The following is a 23405-nucleotide window of genomic DNA, read 5'->3' as shown; positions in this document are numbered from 1 at the left end:
TTGAAGTCCATAAAAACTGCATCTGTCCGTCAAATAACTGCTCCACGCAGCTCTGAGGGGTTAATAGAGGCCTCCTGAAGCGAATCGATGCGTTCGTGTAAGAAAAAAATATTATAAAGTAAAGTTTCGGCCGACCACCAATTCAATTTATGAAAAAAGTGTTGAAAGTGCCTCTGCCGATCGAATGACAAACGCGACCAGGTACGCTCGTCATGACGTCACGTACGCATTTTGAATTGCGAGAAGGCACTTTCAACACTTTTCCAGGGAAGGCGATCAGCTGGAACTTTACTTGATAAAGTTTTAAATATGGATATTTTTCTTACACAAACGCATCAATTCGCTTCAGAAGGCCTTTATTAACACCCCAGAGCTGCGTGGAGCACGTTATTCGACGGACAGATGCATTTTTTTATGGACTTCAAAAACAGAGCAACTATTACTGTCATTATAAAGCTTGGATTAGCCTGGACTTTTTAAATATAACTCTGATTGTGTTCGTCTGAAAGAAGAATGTCATATACACTAGAGCCCTGCGCGGGACTGTTTTCTTAAACCCGCACCCGCCCGCTCCTGCTGAATTTAATTTATGACCAGGACCACCCGCTCCCGCAACCTATGTGTTCCACTCCCGCCCGCGCCCGCAATGTTTGTGTCCATTCCCGCCCGCCCTCTCACGCTGACTTTATCTCACAGCTTGTGAAAAATGTACACACTAAATAGGCTATTCGTTTAAGTTAACATCCAGAATAACAGACTTTAAACATGATTTCGTTTAAATAAGATGAAGTAACCAATGCTAAACCAAAGCACCACACACATGACAAAAACATTGGGTAGCCTATGTTTTTTTATTAGCGTTATAACATGAACCATTAAAACAAAACCGCAAATAGCGGCACCTCGGTTTTTAGGCTGCATACACACTCACCAAACGAGTAAGTTAACCCTAACCTAACACAGAGAACTTTGAAAAAAGGGCTATATAATTTTAACAAATTAAATACACAACGAAATAGATAAAATAAATAGAATTCTTCAACAACAAAAAAAGAAAATAATAGCCTTCTAAAAATAAAATAAAAATAACAGACTACTTAACAACCAAATTAATTTGATCACTGGGTTGATCACCTTGCTTTGTTTAGCCTACTCCATATTACTATGAAGGAAAAGTATATTGCTGACTGACTGCGGTCCCAGACTTGTGCGTCTTTCTTCGAAGATCCGCCCACACACACTGAATGCCCTCTCTGACGGCGCACTAGATGCGGGAATGCTCAAAATAAAACGCGCACATTTTGATAGGACAGGAAAGCGCTGTTTGCGGAACTTCCACCACTGAAGCACATTGTCTGGATCTGGTTTATCCGCAAGTCGGCTGCCAAGATATTCTGCCATTTCAGCGTCGATGGGCTTTGGTGCTGAAATGCAGAATACGTCTTCCCAGTCTGTGAATCGGTTAGCGTAGCTTTTTTTTCTACTACAGGCCAAATACCGCGGGTCTCCCGCTAAATTTTCTGACCGCCCACTCCCGCCTGCTCCCGCGAGATTTGCGTTGGGTCCCGCGGGAGCCCAAACCCAATGCAGCCCTCTAATATACACCTAGGATGACTTGAGGGTGAGTAAATCATGGGCTAATTTTCCTTTTTGGGTGAACTATCCCTTTAAGTAACCAACCATAGAAACAAACAAGGACATAATCATAAACCAAGGAAACCGAAGCTGAACAGAGTAGGGAAACAGGAACTAACTACAACAGAACTCAATGTCAAAATTAGAGCAAACATAACCGTGACAAGGATAAAGTATTGTTATAATTTATATATTTTTAATACTTTTCAGTTCAGTATCAATATTTTAACAGCACATTCTAATTTTAAAATAGCTTTTTATTTGATCAAATGAATAATTGAATATATGACACTGACAAAGAATTGGTACCCGAACATCAAGTGGAAATCTGCCACAGAAATCTCTGTAAAATGATGTTCAAAAATGTTATGGAAGTGTTATGGAACCCTAAATTATAAGATGACTCATATTTAAAAATATTATTATAATAGATAAAAAAACCACACAAAAAGAAAGTCAAAAAGAAAAGGCCAAATAATTGTCATTTATAAAATGTTGTTTTCAAATAGCTTTTTCCTCTTATCAAATGTATAAATTAATATATGACTGACAAAATTGCAGAACTTGTTGCATGAGTCTGTGCAGTCATAAGTCTTGATTTGGATGAGAATAGTGCAGCTTGTCGTCAAATCTCAGGAATCTTTTGTTTTCCCTGTGTTAATTCCCAGGTTGCTTGAATCCAACTGCCGTTAGTACATGGGCAAAATTACCCAATGTACTGATGTGTGCTCGAACATGCTGTGCCACCGTAGTGTTCTTAAGAGTTGTGACACTCAAGCTCTATTTTAAAACACGAATCCTTTGCTGCCGCGAGTTTTCTCCTCACAGAAGGATTGTTTATAAAATATGCATTTGATGGAGCTCGTCTCCGCAATTCGAGATATATATACATTTCAGAGGCAGAGTCCTCCTCTGTAGAGCAGATATCAAATGAATAAGCCAGGAAAAAGCCTGGCCTCAAGTCATGTTTCTGAGGCTGGTTAAAATTCAGACATTCACTGCTCTTTTTAGCTTTCCAAATGAACAGTAAAAAAAGAAGCTGACAAGCGTTTGAAGAGAAAACGGCGTAGCAGCGTGTGTCGCCACTGGTGTAATAGCAGGTGCAGAGAAGGTGGCAAATCACTGCAATCACTGCTCAGTGGAGGGCGACCAATGAGATGTCTTATGACGGGAAGCCACCTGAGGTGTTGAGTCGCGTGCTTGTTTGTCTTGGCAGAGATCCGTGAGGCGTTCAGGGTCCTGGATCGGGATGGCAATGGGTTCATCTCCAAGCAGGAGCTAGGCATGGCCATGCGCTCACTAGGGTACATGCCCAGTGAAGTGGAGCTGGCAATCATCATGCAGAGATTGGACATGGATGGTGAGTCCCCTTACTTACCGACACACACACATTTTTTCCTGATGGGAAGTGGCATTAACCGCACTAATGGTCTTTTCTATCCCTTATCCTTAAACCTCAAGGACAATATTTAGCATGTTTATTTAGCTGTTTTCCCATTGAGAACTGATAGCTGGACTCCACACTGTAGGAAAGACCTGACCCATACACATATACATAGATAGTATTCGTATTATTCTTGTTCACTCTACAATAAGTAAATAAGTAAGTCCCCTAGAGTTAAATAGTTCAGTTTTACCGTTTTTGAGTCCATTCAGCCGATCTTTGTATCTGGCGGTAGCACTTTTAGCATAGCTTAGCATACATTATTGATTCTAATCAGTCCATTAGCCTCTCATTCAAAAAATGACCAAAGACACTTTCAATATTTTTCCTATTTAAAACTTGACTCTTCTACAGTTACATTGTGTGCTAAGACCAACTGAAAATGAAAAGTTGCGATTTTCTACACCTATATGGCTAGGAACTACTTTCTCATTCCTGCGTAATAGTCGCGGATCTTCGCGGCAGTACCATGGCTGCAGCAGCACAATGATATTACAGCGCCTGAAAGTAGCCCCCAGCTAGGTAACTTTCAATGTGACTGGCACTAAGTTTGTGTAGTTGCAGAGAAAGTTTCAGGCTTGCAGCCGACAAATTGTGTTGTGGATTTACCGGTGTGATTAGCCATGGTTCTGTGTGTTGTAAAGGGCTGTGATAGTAAGTCGAAGGTGTATACTACCACCATGTTTCACAGAATACCAACGAATCATTGCACCGCTGCAGCCATGGTACGGCCGCGAAGATCCGCGACTATTACGCAGGAATGAGAAAGTAGTTCCTAGCCATATAGGTGTAGAAAATCGCAACTTTTCATTTTCAGTTGGTCTTAGCACACGAATTAACTGTAAAAGAGTCAAGTTTTAAATAGGAAAAATATTGAAAGTGTCTTTGGTCATTTTTTGAATGAGATGCTAATGGACTGATCAGAATCAATGATGTATGCTAAGCTATGCTAAAAGTGCTACCGACAGATACAAAGATCGGCTGAATGGATTCAAAAACGGTAAAACTCAACTATTTAACTCTAGGGGACTTGTAAAATGAGCCTATTTTCAAAAAAAGTGGAGTGTTCCTTTAATTACATTTACTAAAAGTTTGTAGTCTGTAAGATTTTGTAATGGTTTTTGAAAGAAATCTCATTTATTTGATCCAAAATACAGTAAAAATTTGTTCAAATAACTTTTTGAATTGTCATTTATTCCTGTGACGCAAAGCTGAATTTCAAAGCTGAATAAATTCAGCATCATTACTCATGAGTGTCACATGATCCTTCAGAAATTATTTTAATATATTTATAATACATTCTATATATTCACTGCTTAAGAAACATTTCTTATTATTTTTTTACTGCTTAAAGGATTAGTTCACTTTTAAATAAACTTTTGCTGATAATTTACTCACCCCCATGTCATCCAAGATGTCCATGTCTTTCTTTCTGCAGTCGAAAAGAAATTAAGGTTTTGGATGAAAACATTCCAGGGTTTTTCTCCATATAATGGACTTCAATGGGCTCCAAACGGTTCAGGGTGCAAATGACAGTTTCAGTACAGCAACAAAGGGCTTTAAACAATACCAAACGATACCAAGCGATGAATAAGGGTCTTATCTAGCGAAACGATCCGTTTCTGCGAGAAACCGAGCAGTATTTATGCTATTATTTTACTTCTTAACAGACAAGCGTGATCGTCTCTGAGCTCCTCCATAACTTCCGCTAAGTGAGGTCAAAATATGAGTGTGGTCATAGATGTATACGTAGATGCCTCATTAGCGCCTGCACGGATCAGTAGAATGAGGAATCTACGATTTTTTAAATCTATGACCACGCTCGTATTTTGACCTCACTTAGCGGAAGTTATGGCTGAGCTCAGAGATGATCACGTTTGTCTGTTAAGAGGTAAAATAATAACATAAATACTGCTCAGTTTCTCACAGAAACTGATCGTTTCGCTAGATAAGACCCTTATTCGTCGTCTGGTATGGTTTAAAGCTCTCTGAAGCTGTACTGAAACTGTCATTTGGACCTTGAACCGTTTGGAGCCCATTGAAGTCCATTATATGGAGAAAAACCCTGGAATGTTTTCATCCAAAATCTTAATTTCTTTTCGACTGCAGAAATAAAGACATGGACATCTTGGATGACATGGGGGTGAGTAAATTATCAGCAAAAGTTTATTTAAAAGTGAACTAATCCTTTAATATTTTTGTGGAAACTGATACATTTCTTATCAGGATTCTTTGATGAATATAAAGTTTGAAAGAACCGCATTTATTACATTATAATTTGGTTATGTGTGGGAATATAATCACAAATGTGACGATTTTTATGCTTGCAGATCTGATTATTTCAGTGAGTTGGACAGGAGTGTCCATGTGTATGTGGTGCTCTGATTGTAACTCATATTCATAAATTGAATTCAATTAATTGTAGGATCTGCTAGCTGTCAGTATGTTTATTTTACTGGGCTTATATTCTCAAAGCAATTTGCTTCACTTGCATCTCCTCTAAGCCAGCACAGCGGAACTAATCTACAGGCTTTTGGGCCTGACATATTATGTGTATCTTTAGAGAAGATTCTTTTTTGCATGAGGAGTTTAAGTGCAAATGGATTAATAAAGCTGTAATATTTTCCTGCTTCATTAGCATATGGTCATAAAACAGTTACTGGACATTACCTTTGAGCCATTTCAGGCTGTTCACCTTTGCTTAGATACTTTATGACTGCGAAATTCTGTTTTAATACAATTTTCATCACATTTTTATAGTTTTTTATTTTAATTTTCGTAAATCAGGGTCTTTGCCTAGTCGTCTTTATGCTGTTCAGCAAAAGACATCAGAAACACAAGACATTTCACCCCCCAATCCGGGAACTAGACTATTCTTCTTTGAACCTAAAGCCGTGAATCTGTAACATTAAACAGCATAAACCCAAGCTAAACATCAGTGACATATATAGTGTTTGAAAGATTGTTGAATAAAATAAAATGCATGTTGTTGTGAACTTCAGTTGTTTCTTGAAGTATGAAAACCAGGAGACGTCGGGATCAAACAGAAGTAATTCTTTTAATGAGAACTCTCTGTGCTGCAGGTCGCCCGAAAACAGTCTGATTTAACAGTACAAAATAAGGCAATTTATCTAGATGTTAGGGGGAGTGGTTATACAGCAGATGAGGAGACATTCAAACAAAGGAATGCATATGTTGTGTAGGTAAAGGACACACCCTACATAACTGTGTCCCTCGTCCAGATTCAAACAGCATAACAGTGCCATTCAACTGCATAGATGCTAATCCAATCACTCAGGCAGTATTGCTCTAAACTTGTCATGCTAAATAGTCAGGAAATTGCATAGAGACAAAAGACTTAATGTCTCAACCACTTACACAGCCTGAAATAATCTCCTTAGAATTTCCTCAAGTTTACTTCAAAATGTAAAACACAAATATAGATAATGTTTTCAGTTATATTCTATTACATTTGAACCTAGATATAACAATGTATAAATTTGTAATTCAACAATGTGCTCTTGGTTATGAGTACAAAGATATATACACAGTTGAACTATTGAGCTTGACAAGGCCAAGGTTAATAAAGGCCTTCTGAAGTGATCCATATTTAAAACTTTATAAACTAAAATAACTAGCTTACGACAGACAGCTGTACACATTGATTTTTCGGTGAACTATCCCTTTAATTGAGAATGTCACAGCATAACAGATTTGAACTACCTGTGCATTAAACGGTTTTATTGCACACCTTCCAGCCAATCAGAATAGAGTATTCAGACAGACCATGGTATACTTTTTTTGTGTGTTTAATTATGCAATTTTGGTTAATGGTGTCATCTGTAATTGGAGCGATTGGTGATTTGCCAAAAAGAAGTAAGCGGAGTAGCAGTCAGTGTTAAACTGTTACACTGGTGCCGGATGTCAAAGTATTTTACTGTCCGTTATTGTTTATTACGTTTTTGACCTTCTTTAGTATTCATAGCAAAAGGCTGCTTCTGAAGTTCATTAGATGCGACGGACTTCCATTTAAAAGCTGTGGGAAATAAAACCGTAATGACTCCAATTGACCTTCATCACTGTCAGCACATCTGTACATCCAAGGGCCACGATACCTGGCCATTGCTGCCTGACAGCAGATGGATTGCCAGCTGATATAATCAGATGAGCAGCAGCGCTTGATGATTCACATTAATGTTCAGAGTTCAGCTAAAGTTTGTCAGATTGAGTCATCTTCAGGAGTGCTACATTGTCTGAGGAAACCAATAAGTAGTTTTGCAAGCACAGGCCACGCTCATTCACTCATTGAAAGATGAAAACACATTGTGTTTGTTCATTTATAGGCTGATTGCTCATAACAGATGGTGTGTTTTGTGTTAGTGTGTGTGTCATATACAGGGAGTGCAGAATTATTAGGCACGTTGATTTTCTGATCATATTTTTTTTCCAGGCACATTTGACCAATTCCAAACCACAGTAATCCTAATAACTACTATTGATTTAGTATTTAATAATGTATAAGTGATATATAATTGTTCATGAAGGCTGGAAATGAAGGACCAGCACTCTTGAAGGACCAGCACCACATCCTCTAGTACCACTGTTTGAAGAATTCATCTTCCAGAATCTGGCAGTACGTTTTGGGAGTTCATTTTTAGTCCATCTCTGCAAAACGGACTTCAGGATGGACTAAAATGAACTCCCAAAACGTACTGCCAGATTCTGGAAGATGAATTCTTCAAACAGTGGTACTAGAGGATGTGGTGCTGGTCCTTCAAGAGTCATTCTCAACCTATCTGTCCATAAAGCCTATAAAAAAACCTTCTTCATGTATTTTACAACACTTCAGCTTGTGATTCTTATCTAGTGGGGGTCATTTTTTAGGATTCTTTACCTAACTGAAGTCTCTGAGATCCTGACACCTTGCACTTCTGGAGACTCCAGGTAGGTTGCAGCTCTGGAAAATGGTGGCGCTGGAGACTAAAGGGTTCCTGATGGTTTCACCCTTAATTCTTCACCTTAATTCTTAATTCTTTTGCAGTTAACAGGTGTCTTTTCTTCACCACCTGTTTTTGTCAGATCCTGCTGACCCAACGAGCATTTCACTGTCCAATGGTCATGCCTTAACTGCAATGTCTAGTATTGCATTAGTATTGCATCCTTCTCATGGGCATTTAATACTTTTTGACTTTTCAGTCTGAGTTAAATCTCTTTTTTGGCTCAATTTATCTGTAAAAGAAAACATGCCTAATAATTCTGCACACCTGAATATAAGGTGATTTTCATTTCCAGCCTTCATGAACAATTATATATCACTTATACATTATTAAATACTAAATCAATAGTAGTTATTAGGATTACTGTGGTTTGGAATTGGTCAAATGTGCCTGGAAAAAAATTATGATCAGAAAATCAACGTGCCTAATAATTCTGCACTCCCTGTATTTACTCTGTTAAAGGTGAAGTGACTAATTTTTGAATGTTCAAATATTTTCTCCATTCCAGTTTAATATGCTGAGACAACTATACGTAAGCCATATTTAGGTTGATGTGTGGCTCTGTGGTGTTCACAAAAGTCTGACATGTCAACTTCTGACTCAACCACTGTTTGGGCAAACAGGAACTATATTGGAAGAAGCAGTAGAAGTGTTTGGCAAGCATTTTTGTGGATAATCAATACCGATGATTGCTAGAACAACACCTACCAACTACGTTCGTATGCTATGTTCGTATACATTTTTTGTTAAAATGTTCTAAAGAAACTGAAAAATAGTCACACTTAGTTGTAAATTGAGAACTGTTTTTTTTAATGATTGATCTTTGCAATTGTATTGCTTACCATGTTTCATTCAGAGCTTGTTAATCCTGAATATAACTTTGTTAATAAAAATAAATCTTCATAATCATTTTTAAATACTGTTTAACAAATATTCTAACTATAAACAAAAAGCATAGTAACTCCAATTTTGGTTAAATGTAAAGTTCATGTATCTGCACAGCATGATAATTAGTTACCAAAAAAGTATGTTAAGAATCGTTTTGGGAATCGGATCGTTACTCACAGAATCGGAATCGGATCGGATCATTAAGTGCCTTAAGATTCCCACCCCTACTGTCTGTCATATTGGAGGAACATTCAAGAGGAAGTTGACTGTGCATCTGCAAAACGAAAATCTATATCTGCAATAGACTTCAGCAGATGATTTTGCTAAACTAACACAATAAAACAAAACGAAGGCGTCAGCTAACACAACATTAAAAAGTTACCTTAGTAAAAGTAAAAACATTAGAAAGTAGGCCTACCATAGTAAAAACGTATAATATTGAGTTAATACAAATAAAAACACAAACCAACACAGTCTCAAATGAGAAATGTTATCTTATTTCTTTGGGAATTTAAATCTCAGCGGTTTCACAACCAGAAGCTGCGCAATGTTGTGGCATCATTGATTCTTACTGTGAGTGACAGCACACTGACAGTTGCAGGAGCGTGTGCCGACGTGTCTAGACCATGTCTGGACGTGTATGAAATCTATGTATACGTATCTATGTTAGCAGCCACATACAGTAGCAATGTGCTAAAAACACTTTGGAGATCAACATGCTGGTTAGGTAGGCCTATGTTTTGAAGCATGGCAGCTGGTTTGAGCTGGTTTAAGCTGGTCTTTAGCTGGTCCTAAGAAACTAGCTCCAGCTCAGGACCAACTTATAACCAGCTCAGGACCAGCTTAAACCAGCTCAAACCAGCTGCCATGCTTCAAAACATACCTAAGCAGCATATGCTGTTTTTTTTTCAAAAGGGAACTGCATAGCACCTTGCTAAAAACCACATAGAACCCCTTAGCAACCACATACTGTTGCAACGACCCATAATATTCTGGTAAGTGCATTGCAACATGCTAAATAAGACACTTAGTAATACTTAAACTTTGTGGTCAAAGTTCAACTTTAGCAAACATGCTAAAACACGTCTTTGGTCATTGAATAGCTACATGCTAAACAGCCCTCAAAACATCTTAGCAAGTGCAAAGCAACATGCTAAAAAAAAACACTTGGTACTCCTTAGCAGTGGCAGTTGGCAGTTTTGTTTGGTAGCGCTAAAGGCACACCTTAAGGAAAATGTGCTTTTCATTACTTCCACAGTGTATGATTGCAGAAGAAAAAAATATATGTTTGTATTGAACATTGATGGAGCAACATATTTAGTGTGAAAATAAATCGTAAAAGTGGTTCATTTTGTTTAAAAATGTTATAAATGTATGAGGTGGCAAAGTTTTTATTTATTTTTTACCCCACGCACGGGGCAAAAGGCACAGTATTGAGACAAATACTTTAGCTAAAATAATGTTTTTAATAATGTCTAAGTTAATACTTGTTCTAAGCAATCACTTAAGCAAAGTTTGAACTATTTTCTGTTTATTTTGATAAATAAAATAATTTATTTTTGTTCAATATACAGTATATGCTGTCATTAAAATGTTAATATAGAAATATATTATAAAAATATAGAAACAAAATTATTTAAAAAAAGTAAAGATTCTGGGCCCCACTTTATATTAGGTGGCCTTAAGTACTATGTACTTACATCAAAAAATAAGTACAATGTACTTACTGTGTTCAAATTGTATTGCAAAACACCTTTGCTGATATCGAGGTGGGATACGGGTAGGGTTAGGGACAGGTGTGGTGGTATGGGTAAGTTTAAGGGTTGGGTTTGGTGTAAGGGAAGTGTCAACTGTGTAATTACAAATGTAACTACAGAACTTTGTACTTACATTCAAAAAAATACCTGCTTGTAATTAACTATGTAAAAACATGTATGTACACAATAAGTGCATTGTATCAAATGATTAATTAAAATGTCAGTACATAGTAGTTAAGGCCACCTAATATAAAGTGGGTCCATATGATTAATATCATATTTTTTAAATAGGATTGTTTCATTATAAATATAGTGATTATCTCTAAGGGGGACACGCAACTTAATATGATATTTCCCATCTGAATCTAATTTATCATGTGCCTTTTGCCTAAACAGCAGATGGCCTTTTTACCCCAAATACCATGCTTTTACATATTCTTCCGTTATTGATTCTCGATTATCATTTGCAACTTAAATGTACAACATTTTAAAAAACAAAAAATATTAGATCAAGTTAATGCAGAATCAACTTTGCTCAGATACATTTCCACGAGCATCCTGAAAAGCGGATGTTTTGGAAAGTGCCCCGTTGTACCCTACCAACAGTGGAGCAAATCTCACCTTTAATGCCTCCAGTCATAAAATAATTCCCTCAATTTTAAAATGAGCTTTTGGGATTTGTTCTGAGTCTGACTTTAATTTTTTTTACAGGTGATGGACAGGTGGACTTTGATGAGTTCATGACGATACTCGGACCTAAGCTCCTGTCCTCTGAAACACGAGAAGGCTTCCTTGGAAACACAATAGACAGCATATTCTGGCAGGTAAGAAGCCGTGGAGGAAAATTTACCGGTAGTTGTGCAGGACTAAGCTTCAAAGAGTCTTAAAATTGCAATATTACATAAGGCGTTTTATTTGTATGACAGGCTGAATAACAGGAATGGGAGACATCATTGAGTGTCTGAATGATGGTTTGTAAAGGGGTGCATTGTGTGGATAATGGTACATTAGTGAGATTTATGTGTTCAGGTTTGGATTCAGGTTTGTAAGAATCTTATTCAGCTGATTAGAGGTGAGTGATAGCAGTGTTTGGCATGGCCATGATCTGGCTGAGTGGAGAGGATCCCTGTGGGTTTAGTTAACTCTCAGGATTGTGATGGAGTGCTGTGTGATGAGGATGAAGCAGAGCCCATGCCAGCTCCACTTGGTTAAAGAGATAGTTCATCCAAAAATGAAAATTACCCCATGATTTACTCACCCTCAAGACATCCTAGGTGTATATGACATTCTTCTTTCAGACGAACACAATCAGAGTTATATTAAAAAATGCCCTGGCTCTTCCAAGCTTTATAATGGCAGTGAATGGAGCCCAAAAAAGTGCATCCATCCATAATAAAAGTAATCCACATGGCTCTGGGGGTTAATAAAAAGCTTCCACTACTCCTACATCCTACATAATACACTGCGTCAAGTGTTACTCTTTTGGCTTAAGTCGATTTGCGTTGGCCTTCTGCCAAAAGCCAGTTATTTTAGTTTATAAAGTTAAGTTTTTACAAAAACCCATCATTTCGCTTCAGAAGGCCTTTATTAACCCCCTGGAGTCGTGTGGGTTACTTTTATGATGGATGGACGCACTTTTTTGGACTTAAAAATCAGGACCGCCATTCACTACTAATATAACTGATTGTATTCGTCTGAAAGAAAAATGTCATATACACCTATATGGCTTGAGGATGAGTAAATAATGGGGTAATTTTCATTTTTGGGTGAACTAGTCAGGTGCTTGCGACCTTGGTTGGCATAGTTGGAGGGACTATCTCAGAGGATTCTGACATCTGAATGTTCACAGAGGGCAGATCACATACTCGCGGAACGATCAGGGAATTTTTTAATAGGCATTAACCCTAACCCTGACTTTTTATAAGCTATTATAAATGTCTGTGTGAAGAATTTGTCAGTAACTTGACAGGCATCTTTTCGGAATATTTTCAGAAACATTAAACAGCAACAAACACCTTCATAGCGTCACCTGTTTGTCATTATACACTGCAAAATTATTTGATATTAAATTTAAAAAATGCCGAAATATGTAGCTAGTGAGAATTGGAACGATCACAAGCCGTCAAAAGTTTGGCATCTGTAAGATTTTTAACATTTAAAAAGAAAAATAACTCTCTTTCTCACCAAGGCTGCATTTATTTAATCATAAATCAGCAAATTCATCAACAAATTAAAGGGCAACAGTGTTTATAAACTACAGCTCAGAAATGATAACCGCGTTGCACGTGAACATACGTTCAGCTGCGCATGCACGAAATGAAACACGCTTTCCAGCAGCAACATCTGTGGGGACCAGTAACACGACATTAAAGACCTTTTCATGTTATTATGAGAAGTTTATATATTTTCGGCCTGCCACAGTCTACTGAAATCTATTTGTGGTGCTCAATGCTGATATTGTGACAGGACGCCACAAATAAATAAATGTATGGGAAACACTAAGTTATTGGAGAGAGATTGATAGATTGCTTAAGCGTGTGTTAATTACTGTGTGTCTTTCAACAGTGTTTGGCAGCAGCGTCTCTACTAATAGCGAAGCTTTAAGTTTAACTGCTTCAGTTACAGGTAACAGTTACAGTATGTTACCACCTCAATACTGAGAAATGTCACATAGTTTTGCAGATGCTAATTTATTAATAAAGTTGTTGACAGCGCTGGGAACAAGTTTCTGTACGCATGTATGTTTGCATCTGTGTGTACTGTATGTGTATGTGTTTGTATGGGAGAGAGAGAAAGCTGAATAAAACAGCATGCTTTCCATAGACTGTTGTTTCTATAGATTATATTTATTTGCTTGGTCAGTGTGTTTGTGGGTTTTGGTTCTTTTGCGGTTGTAGACTGTAAGGACCTTTTGAAATAACTGAAATAATGTGGCGAAGGAATATGGAACTGTAATGCGGTCAAGAACTGCCTGGAGCTACTTTAACTGCGCGTTTAGCAAAAAATAATTGCACAGCTTACAAAGTTCATCAACCAATCAGAATCAAGCATTCACGACCCCGTAGTATTAATTGTGAGATAAATAGCCACTATGTTGGGTCTTCAGACTAAAAATACTCTTACATAGACACAAGTTGAATGCCCGAATGCCAATACATTTGTTTTGCACAGGTTTCCACACTACAGTTATTATATAGATCAATGTGTGAATATTTCTGTTCTGACATTGTAGCACATTAAACCATCGAAGGCTTAGTTTTAACATACTAAAACTAGTATAATACTGGAGTTCCTATGAAATATTGAGGTCATGAAATACCTAAAGTTATTAAGTAAACACAAAATTGCTGGTTAGTTTGAATATGTGTATAAGATAGGCTCAGTGTGACGATTCCTTTCACTGCTGATTTATGTGATACGTGTCCTTTTGTTGTTTGAGTGTTTGATCTTGCAGTGTTATCTGACTAAATTAATCTAGTCCCGAGAGTGGCTCATTCCCGCTGTGAGGGGAAAGAATCATTGAGACGCCCCATCCATCATCTGTGTGTGAAATAGGAGGAATCAACCTTCCTGTTATGAAGGACGTTTTCCCTGTTATATATCCAGTTCCAGCCAATTTCTGGTATAGGAGTGTCTTCCTGAGTGACTTCACTATTCCTGGTGTATGTCATTAGAGGACAGGACAGTTGCCCCGCAGCAGTGCGCCTCAAATGGTTTTTCTTTAGGACCAATGTTTTACATTGGACATGCAGTGACTAAAATATATGGGGAGTTTTTTCTTCTACCTATATATTATATATAAACTATCGTTCAAATGTTTGGGCTAAGTACGATTTAAAAAAAAAGCTATTAATAGTTTTATTCAACAATGATGCATTAAATTGATCAAAAGTGACAGTAGATATTTATAATAAAAAGAAAGATTTACATTTCAAATAAATGCTGCTCTTTTGAACTTTCTATTCATCAAAGAATCAACAAAGCAGATAGAGCAACCATTGACTACCATAGTATTTTTTTCCCTACTATGGTAGTCAATGGTTGCTCTTACAAACATTCTTCAAAATATCTTCTTTTGTGTTCAGCAGAACAAAGAAACTCATACAGGTTTGGAACAACTTGAGGGTGAGTAAATTATGACAGAACTTTCATTTTTGGGTGAACTATCCCTTTAATATATTCAAATAGAGAATAGTTATTTCCATTTTGATCAAATAAATGCAGCCTTGATGAGCATAAGAGACTTCTTTCAATACCATAAGAAAATCTGACCCACCCCAAATATTTGAATGGTAGTGTAAATATATATTTTTCTACCTGCCTATTTATTTTGCCATCTTAGCTTTGCGTGATAATTAGCAGCCTGTTATTTGCATTTAACTTTTTTACCATTGTTATTGACCTTATCAGAACAGACCTATGGTCCATTTTCAGGCCATGACCCACCGGTTGAGATCCACGTCTGTAAAGATGCTCCAAATATACCGTTCTGAGAATCCTGAGCTGGTCCCATCCTTGACTTTGGAAGGGGTTATTTCGGAGCATGCTGTTGCTGTCAGTGCTTTAATTATATTTTATGAATCATTCCCCAGACTACATGGAGGACTTTGCTCTAAAGTATTTATTTTCTGCTGCGCTGCGTCAGGCTTATTTCATCAATGCTACATCACTTCAGCGTTCTCGTGTGCTCAGAGTGGCTTTCCAGTCAAAGCTGGATCACACTTTACTTACCAGGGTCTCTTTTATAGCAGCTTGAAATAATATCAGTCCTACAGCAGCTTCTGTGCCTACAGCCCTTTGTTTTATTGTATGGATTTTTGTGTTTGTAATATGTGCTTTCTGATGTCCTTTCCAGAAAAAGGGTATACTTTTTTATTTTCTGGCATTGTGTCAGTGAAAATAGGTTCTTAAAAATACGGAGTGTCTATTTACACCAAGTGCAAATAGCGTGCCTTGTTGGCAAGTGCTATTCGCACTAACTCCGCCTTACAATGCTTGTTTGTGAAAAACAAGATGAATAAAATAACAGGCATATTTCAATGTTTTCAGTGGCGTAGTCAGTAAATCATAAGGCTTGAGGATCTAGGTTTTGCCTTAATCGACCCGGGTTTGAATCCGCCTTTTGCAGATTTGCTCTTCACCCTTTTCACCCATCACATATCACATCGGAAGGGCATTTACTTTCAATAAAAAATAAGAAAATGTTCTAAAAATGGAAATGAAGTGCCTAACGGAATTTTTTATAATAATAAAAGCATTTATTGGGTAGGGTTCGGGGTGTAGGGAGGGCTTTTATTGTCCCATTAAGGCGGCATCCATTTAATAATTTCAATATAATAATTTACACTATGTAATTATTGCATCCTGTTTATGTACAACAATACTGAGATGCAAATAGTATGTATCTGTCAAAATAAAGTATGAATAGCATCTAATTACTATTTACACATATTGCAAATAACTATTTTTACATGGTGTAAATAGAATATATCACTATTTTCACTTAGTAAATAGCATCTACAGCTATCTATCGCTTAGAACATATATTATTTTCACTTAGTGCTAATAGCCGCTGCCATAAAAAGATATATGAAAAAATATAAATATTGTATATATAAATGTGTGTATATTATACACACACGCGCACACATTTGGAAATGTAAACTTTTTTCATCCACTATTATGCAGTGATTTTGTTGAGGATATTCTGAAGATTATCTAAATAAGGTTTTTGACAACTTTGCACTAAGCAGACTATTTTTACTCTTTTTACATATAACACTGGATTGTACAATGGCATTGTATCAGACTTGGATAGCATATCCTCAGCAAATTCCTCAGTTTCCAGGCCACAGCTAAAAGCATCTAAAAAGGCAAATTGGCATAAATTGATATAAACACATGACTATTAATAAACTGATTCAGAGAGTAATAAAAACATTTGGAGAGTAAAAGAGTAAAACGCTTTTGTAGTACAGCGCCTACATTCTGCACTTCATCCAAATGTCCAAAATCTCCATCCAAATGTTGCACTTTGCATTTGACTGGATTAGTTAATCTAAAAATGGCAATTTTGTCAAAATGTACTCGCCCTCAAAGATTCTGTTTTCCATACAAGAAAAGTGTATAGTGACTTATACTGACAAGCAGTGTTAATTTTGACAGCAAATTTTGATTTAGTTTTAGTCATAGTCTTTTGACTAAAATGCCATTTAGTTTTAGTCATATTTTAGTCACCTGAATTGTTTTTAGTTTTAGTCTTGTTGTAGTCGACTAAATATCATAAGATTTTAGTTCAATTGTAATACATTAAGCATATAAGCCTTACATACAACCGACTGTCACTTGAACTGACATTGACATCATTTTGTTTTTTACATTAAAAATACACGAAACAGAGCTAAATTCACTTTTTTTTAATATTTTTTTTATATAGTTTTTATAACTTTGTATTTCTGCTTTAGTTATTAGGCCATATCAGTTTAAGCTAAAGCTTCAAATAAGTTTATTTATTTTTTTAATTTCAGTTAACATTTATTTAATTTCAAGTAATGAAGATTTTTAGTTAACTATTATAACCCTGATAATTTGATACTTTATTGAATATGTGTCAAATACTGGTCTTTCCTCCTGACTATGACTTAAATGGGAATTCAATTAAATACAGTTTATTGTGTAACCAAAAACGAATATATAATGCGTGACTTTTAATTACAAACGAGTTCAAAATACACATTGACTCTTATTTTGAAATGTCTGTGCCTTACAGTTGCAGGAGCTCATTCAAGTTCAGGAGATAAAATATTTGTTGTTACAACCGTCTAATATTACTATATAAACATGGTAAAGTAAACATTGTCATTATTCATCAGCATTAGTTCATAAACAATTGCCTGGCATAAAAGTGCGCTATTCATTGATTGTGAGCCGCTCTGGAGCGTTGTATTGGGGATGCGTGAGCATGTAGAGCGTGCAACAGTGGCGTGTTTTCCAGCGGTTAGATCAGCACATTCAAATCAAATGTGCGCATCTGTTACACAGGACATCAGTTCTGACTGGATCTCTTCCCTAATCGTCCCTCCCTAACATTTTCGTCTCGTTTTTATTTGTTGACGAAAATGACAGTTGATTTTCGTCATAGTTTTTGTCATCCAACACTAGTTTTTATTTAGTTATCGTCTCGTTTTCGTCAGTGAAAAAAGGTTGTAGACGAAAATTATGATAAATTATTCGTCAACGAAATTAACACTGCTGACAAGCTCAATTAAGACAAATAAAGCAACATAAAAGTAGTTCATATGACGCGTGTGCTATATTTCAAGTGTTCTGAAGTCAAATGATAACTTTAGTGAGAAACAAACTGAAATTTTATCTATATACCTCAAGTCCATGAGAAAAGTAGAGAATGAATGAGAATGAAAATGTACTCACCCTCAAGTCATCCTAGGTGTATATGGCATTCTTCTTTCAGACGAATACAATCAGAGTTATATTAAAAATGTCCTGGCTCTTCCAAGCTTTATAATGGCAGTGAATAGAGGATTTGATTTTGAAACCCCAAAAAGTTCATCCATCCATCATAAAAGTAACCCACACGGCTCTGGAGGGTTAATAAAGGCCTTCTGAAGTAAAGCGTTTGTGTAAGAAAAATATCCATATTTTAAACTTTAAAAACTAAAATAACTAGCTTTTGGCAGACGGCCTATGCAAGTCGACTTACGGCAGAAGAGTAACCCTGACACGATGTATGACGTAGGATGTAGGAGTATTGCAAACTTTGATCCCTCTCGCGGTTCAAACTAAAATGGCTGGGCAACGAACTCAAGCTTTTTGAAATCCTCCTACATTTCTCTTGAAAAATTCTAAATTTAGACTTCTAATTTTTGACTGGTGTTTTGTTTTGCTCTATTGTCTGCGCTTCCGCGTTCGTCAGTACATCATGTGTCAGGTCAGGGATCACTCTTTCGCCATAAATCGATGCGTAGGCCATCTGTCGGAAACTAGTTATTTTAGTTTATAACGTTTTAAATATGGATATTTTTCTCACACACACCCATTGCTGCGCTTCAGAAGGCCTTTATTAAACCCACAGATCCATGTGGAGCATTTTTATGATGGATGGATGCACTTTTTTTTTTTGCTTTAAAATCAAATCTCTATTCACTGCAATTATAAAGCTTGGAAGAGCCAGGACATTTTTTTTATAACTCTGATTGTATTCGTCTGAAAGAAGAATGTCATATACACCTAGGTTGGCTTGAGGTTGAGTAAATCATGGGGTAATTGTCAATTTTGGTTGGACTAACCCTTTAACTACGACTTTTTTTTTACCTCATAATAACCGCTTATTAATAGTTTAGTAAGGTAGTTGTTAAGTTTAGGTATTGGGTAGGATTAAGGGATGTAGAATATGGTCATGCAGAATAAGGCATTAATATGTGTTTTATGAGTATTAATAAACAGCCAATATCCTAGTAATATGCATGAGTTAATAGTGAGAATTGGACCCTAAAGTAAAGTGTTACCAATCATTCTTTTAAATCGGATTTGAATCTGGTTTTCAAGTTCAGCTCACTAACTCAGTGGTCCAGTTTGAACAGTTAACAGCTCACTGGAGGAGACAATTGTCAATAAAAAATAATTTAAATTTCAGTCCATTTCTCACACAAATCTATCATATGATTTCAGAGGACAATTGATGTATGATATTTCCCCTAGCGGAATTACAGAAATACAGCATATTTTGAAAACAGCCTTGCAAACGGCCTTTTCTGCCTAATGAACCCAGCATGCTGCCGTAGCCGCGCCCCAAACTCTTGTTATAGGTTGAGTTGGGAAGAGATTGACGGATATGAGCGGACCGCTCTCAATGTTTTGATGGTGCCTGGGGGCTCAATGTTTAATCTTTTGGGCGAAATAAACCCATGAATGGCATACTAATAGTAGTCAATGAACATTAAACTGAGTAAAGAAAATGTTCTAATATACAGTACTTCACCTTTAAAGCCAAAAACTTTGCTTTGTTCTCTGTACCTCTCTTTTCAATGGCATAAGAATCCTTTGCTTTGGAAGCATGAATGCAGACTCTGCTGTGTGACACAGCTTGACGCCTCAGAAGCTGAGGACATCTATCGAGACGAGAGTCTGAACTCAACCCCTTTATTCCTCACAGATCTGAGAGGATGAAACTGATATTCGCTCAGGGCTCACTCATAAACTGGCACACGCTCAAAGTAAAAAAAACCCTGAAATGTTCAAATCAAGCCCAGATTAACAAATTAATGCCCATGTCTGGCTTTTAATTACCTCTGTGTGTCATATTTGTTAATCTGCACCGGGGTGGGAGACCACACCGCATCTTGCTAATGAGACGAGGATTTTGTTTAAGAGATCCCGAAGGATAATAACGGATCATCGTGCGCACTCAGTTAGAAATGACGACGAAAATTAGAAGCATGAAATAATCTGTTCCCAAAGCCCAATTCAAATCATAACTACACAATTGCTCAGTGTGTCACAACTAATGTCCCGTTTGAAAGACTGAGGCGTTCAATTTCTGTTGGCAGCACACCAGCTGCAATCTTCAAATGTGATCAAGCGTTGCTATTATTGTGCAAGCAAATGATCAGTCACTCTTTATCCAATGTTGCTCATGTTAAAGCTTATATCAAGGGCTGTGAAAAATACTGTAGGCCAATGATGGACTTTTGTAGCATGACGTCATCTAGTCAGAATATGAGTCTGATACTGCTCCGTTTGGCTGTGATTATGGGGCGTGTTTCAACCGAACCAGGAAAGACCTGGATAGACCTACAACCAATCAGAGCAACAGAGCGACGCATAAAGTTAGTTGTCAAATGTCAACAGAACTCAACTGCACAGTGTTGCCAAGTCCGCGGGTTGTTTTCCATGTCCGCGGGTTGAAGCGATCCCAATTATGTGATATACAGACCCAGGAATGCGAATTTTAGCAGGCAGCCCTGCCAAAATAACACATATTTTACCTCCCAAATGCCTTTTTTTTCCCGGAATAAAATGGAAATAAAATAAGGTTATATCTTTTTTCAGATTCAGTGTTTTTTTACTCATCTGCACGATAATGCGATGTCTGAATTATTTTGATTAAAATGTGTAAGTGCTCGATGGCCCTACTTGTGTCATTATATCATATAATATTACTTATATTTATTTATTTATTTTTATTTAATTTTTTCACTGGATTCCTAAACTGCCAGACAAAATGTATGCACAATACATAAAACAGATCAAATACTTTATTCCTCAGAGATCTGAGCAGATGAAGCTGATATTCGCCCGAGGTCTTTGAGTGTTTCTGGGAAGCGTAACCAATTTTTTGGAGGGCTAAACCCCTGCCAAGCGTGCACGTTGACTTATGCCTGCTTTATTGCTATAATAATCAGAAAATTTAAATAATCGTATTGTTTATGCATGATGTGCTTTCTGGACCCTAATCTATTCTGAAATATTAAAATAAATGATCTATAGCTGTAACCGCAGGCACTTTGATTTAGTAGACGACATGATTTGTAAATGAAAGGGAAAAAGGGTTTCACATAAGCAAAATTGCTTATGATAAAGCCATATTCTTTCGTCAGAAGTAGAGTATGCATTTGATTCAGATTTGCTGATCCCTATTAAATATTAAGGAGATTTATCTTGCCAAATATTTGTGTGTTAGATTTTCCATCAAAATGGCGACAGCTTTGAAAAGCAGTCTAGACCAGGGGTTTTCAAACTTTATGATGCCAAGGACCCCCAAATATGATGAACATTTATGAGGGACCCCCTTCCTAAAATCCATCAACTGTTAGATGAATAGTAAGTGTGACGTTGGAAATACAAACTTAAATTAGCTATTAATGTTGTATGTATAAACCTGAAGAAGAACATTTTCTATGAAAAATTACTTGTATAAGCAACTTTCACAATAAATGTATGTAAGCAGCTTCCGTACTGCGTTAAGAATACTGCCTTACAACCCCAGTGAGCGAGACGGAGGGGACTATAGTGAGAAAAACTCACTAAAGATACAAACCAAACATATACAATTCTGGAAAGTATGTATATGGCAAGAAAAGAGAGAAACCATTATCCATTTTTGCTTTGTCTTTTAATTCTCTGAAATTTTCTGGACACTCCTTAGAACCTTCTGGAGGACCCCTGGGGGTACCCGGACCCCAGTTTGAAAACCCCTGGTCTAGACAGTAGACAGGATCAGTTGGTTGTTGGCATTTAGATTTTAGATTGCTTTGCTTTCAAATTCAGGTTGTGAATCATTGATGAAGGACACAAAGGTGCAAGAACTGAGTTCTTAAATAGTGTCTCGTACCAGTTGCATGTTGAAATATTTATTTTCTATATTATGATCTACTTTCACATTATGAGACTCATTTAGCTATTTTACATGCATTTATCTCACCAGCATTTCAAAATTATGCCATGATAAAATAAAGAAAAAGCTCATTAAAGATGCAGTAAGTGATTTCTGAGAAACACTGTTGAAAGTGAATCAGACTTAGCCTGGTCCTACCAGACTCTCGTACATTTCATTTGTACATAGAGTCTGGCCATTCTCCATTGACAAGCGTTAACTTCCTTGAAGGCGGGTACTCTGTTGAAGTTTTAAACTATTGGATCTGCCCAGAACCAGTCTGGATCTGCCATAACCAATCGCTAACGTTTAGTCGTGACGTATGTCATCTCAAAAAAGCGCACAACATCAACGTCATCGTTCTCAGCCGCTCCCTCTGTTCGCTGTTTGGACCGGTTAGAATTTGACCGGAGAAAACCAGAGAATATACCGCAATCCCAGACGGAGTACTGAAGGAAAATGAAAATTGAGCGGAAGTGCGTAGGAGGGCGGAGCCAGGCTAGATCAGACTGTGCACCAGTGTTAATTTCGTTGACGAATAATTTTCGTCATAATTTTCGTCAACGACCTTTTTTCCCTGACGAAAACGAGATGATAACTAAATAAAAAATAGTGTTAGATGACTAAAACTATAACGAAAATCAACTGTCATTTTCGTCAACAAATAAAAACGAGACGAAAATGTTAGGGAGGGACGATTAGGGAAGAGATCCAGTCAGAACTGATGTCCGCGCACATTTGATTTGGACGTGCTGATCTAACCGCTGGAGAACACGGCGCTGTTGCACGTTCTACAGGCTCACGCAAGCATCCCCAATCCAGCACTCCAGAGCGGCTCACAATCAATGAATAACACACATTTATGCCAGGCAATTGTTTATGAACTAATGCTGATGAATAAGGACAATGTTTACTTTACGATGTTTATATAGTAATGTGTTTTAGACGGTTGTAGCATATTTTATCGCCCTCATCTGAACTTGAATTAGCTCCTACAACTACAATAGAGGCTCAGGCATTTCAAAATAAGAGTCCCGGTGTATTTCCAGCTGGTTTATAATTAAAAGTCACGCATTATATATTCGTTTTTGCTTACACAATAAACTGTATTTAGTTTCATTCCCATTTAATTCATAGTCAGGAGGAAAGACCAGTATTTAACACATATTCAATAAAGTATCAGGGTTATAATAGTTCACTAAAACCATAAAAATAATAAATAATTAAATAAATGTTAACTGAAATTAAAAAAAATAAATAAAAAAAGTTATTTGAATCTTTAGCTTAACATG

General features: G+C 36.9%; 1 protein-coding gene across 1 annotated transcript in view; it reads left to right on the top strand.

The window, feature by feature from the left end:
* Positions 1-23405, top strand: part of caln1 (calneuron 1) — an 85007-nt gene that overhangs the window by 19457 nt on the left and 42145 nt on the right. The window contains exons 3-4 of the mRNA XM_079823419.1: positions 2852-2995; positions 11433-11545. Of these exons, the coding sequence (XP_079679545.1) occupies positions 2852-2995; positions 11433-11545 (257 nt within the window). The remainder of the gene's footprint in view (positions 1-2851; positions 2996-11432; positions 11546-23405) is intronic.

Source organism: Gobio gobio, assembly GCF_949357685.1.
Source record: "Gobio gobio genome assembly, chromosome: 8".
NCBI lineage: Eukaryota > Metazoa > Chordata > Actinopteri > Cypriniformes > Gobionidae > Gobio > Gobio gobio.
This window is presented reverse-complemented; position numbering and strand designations above follow the sequence as displayed.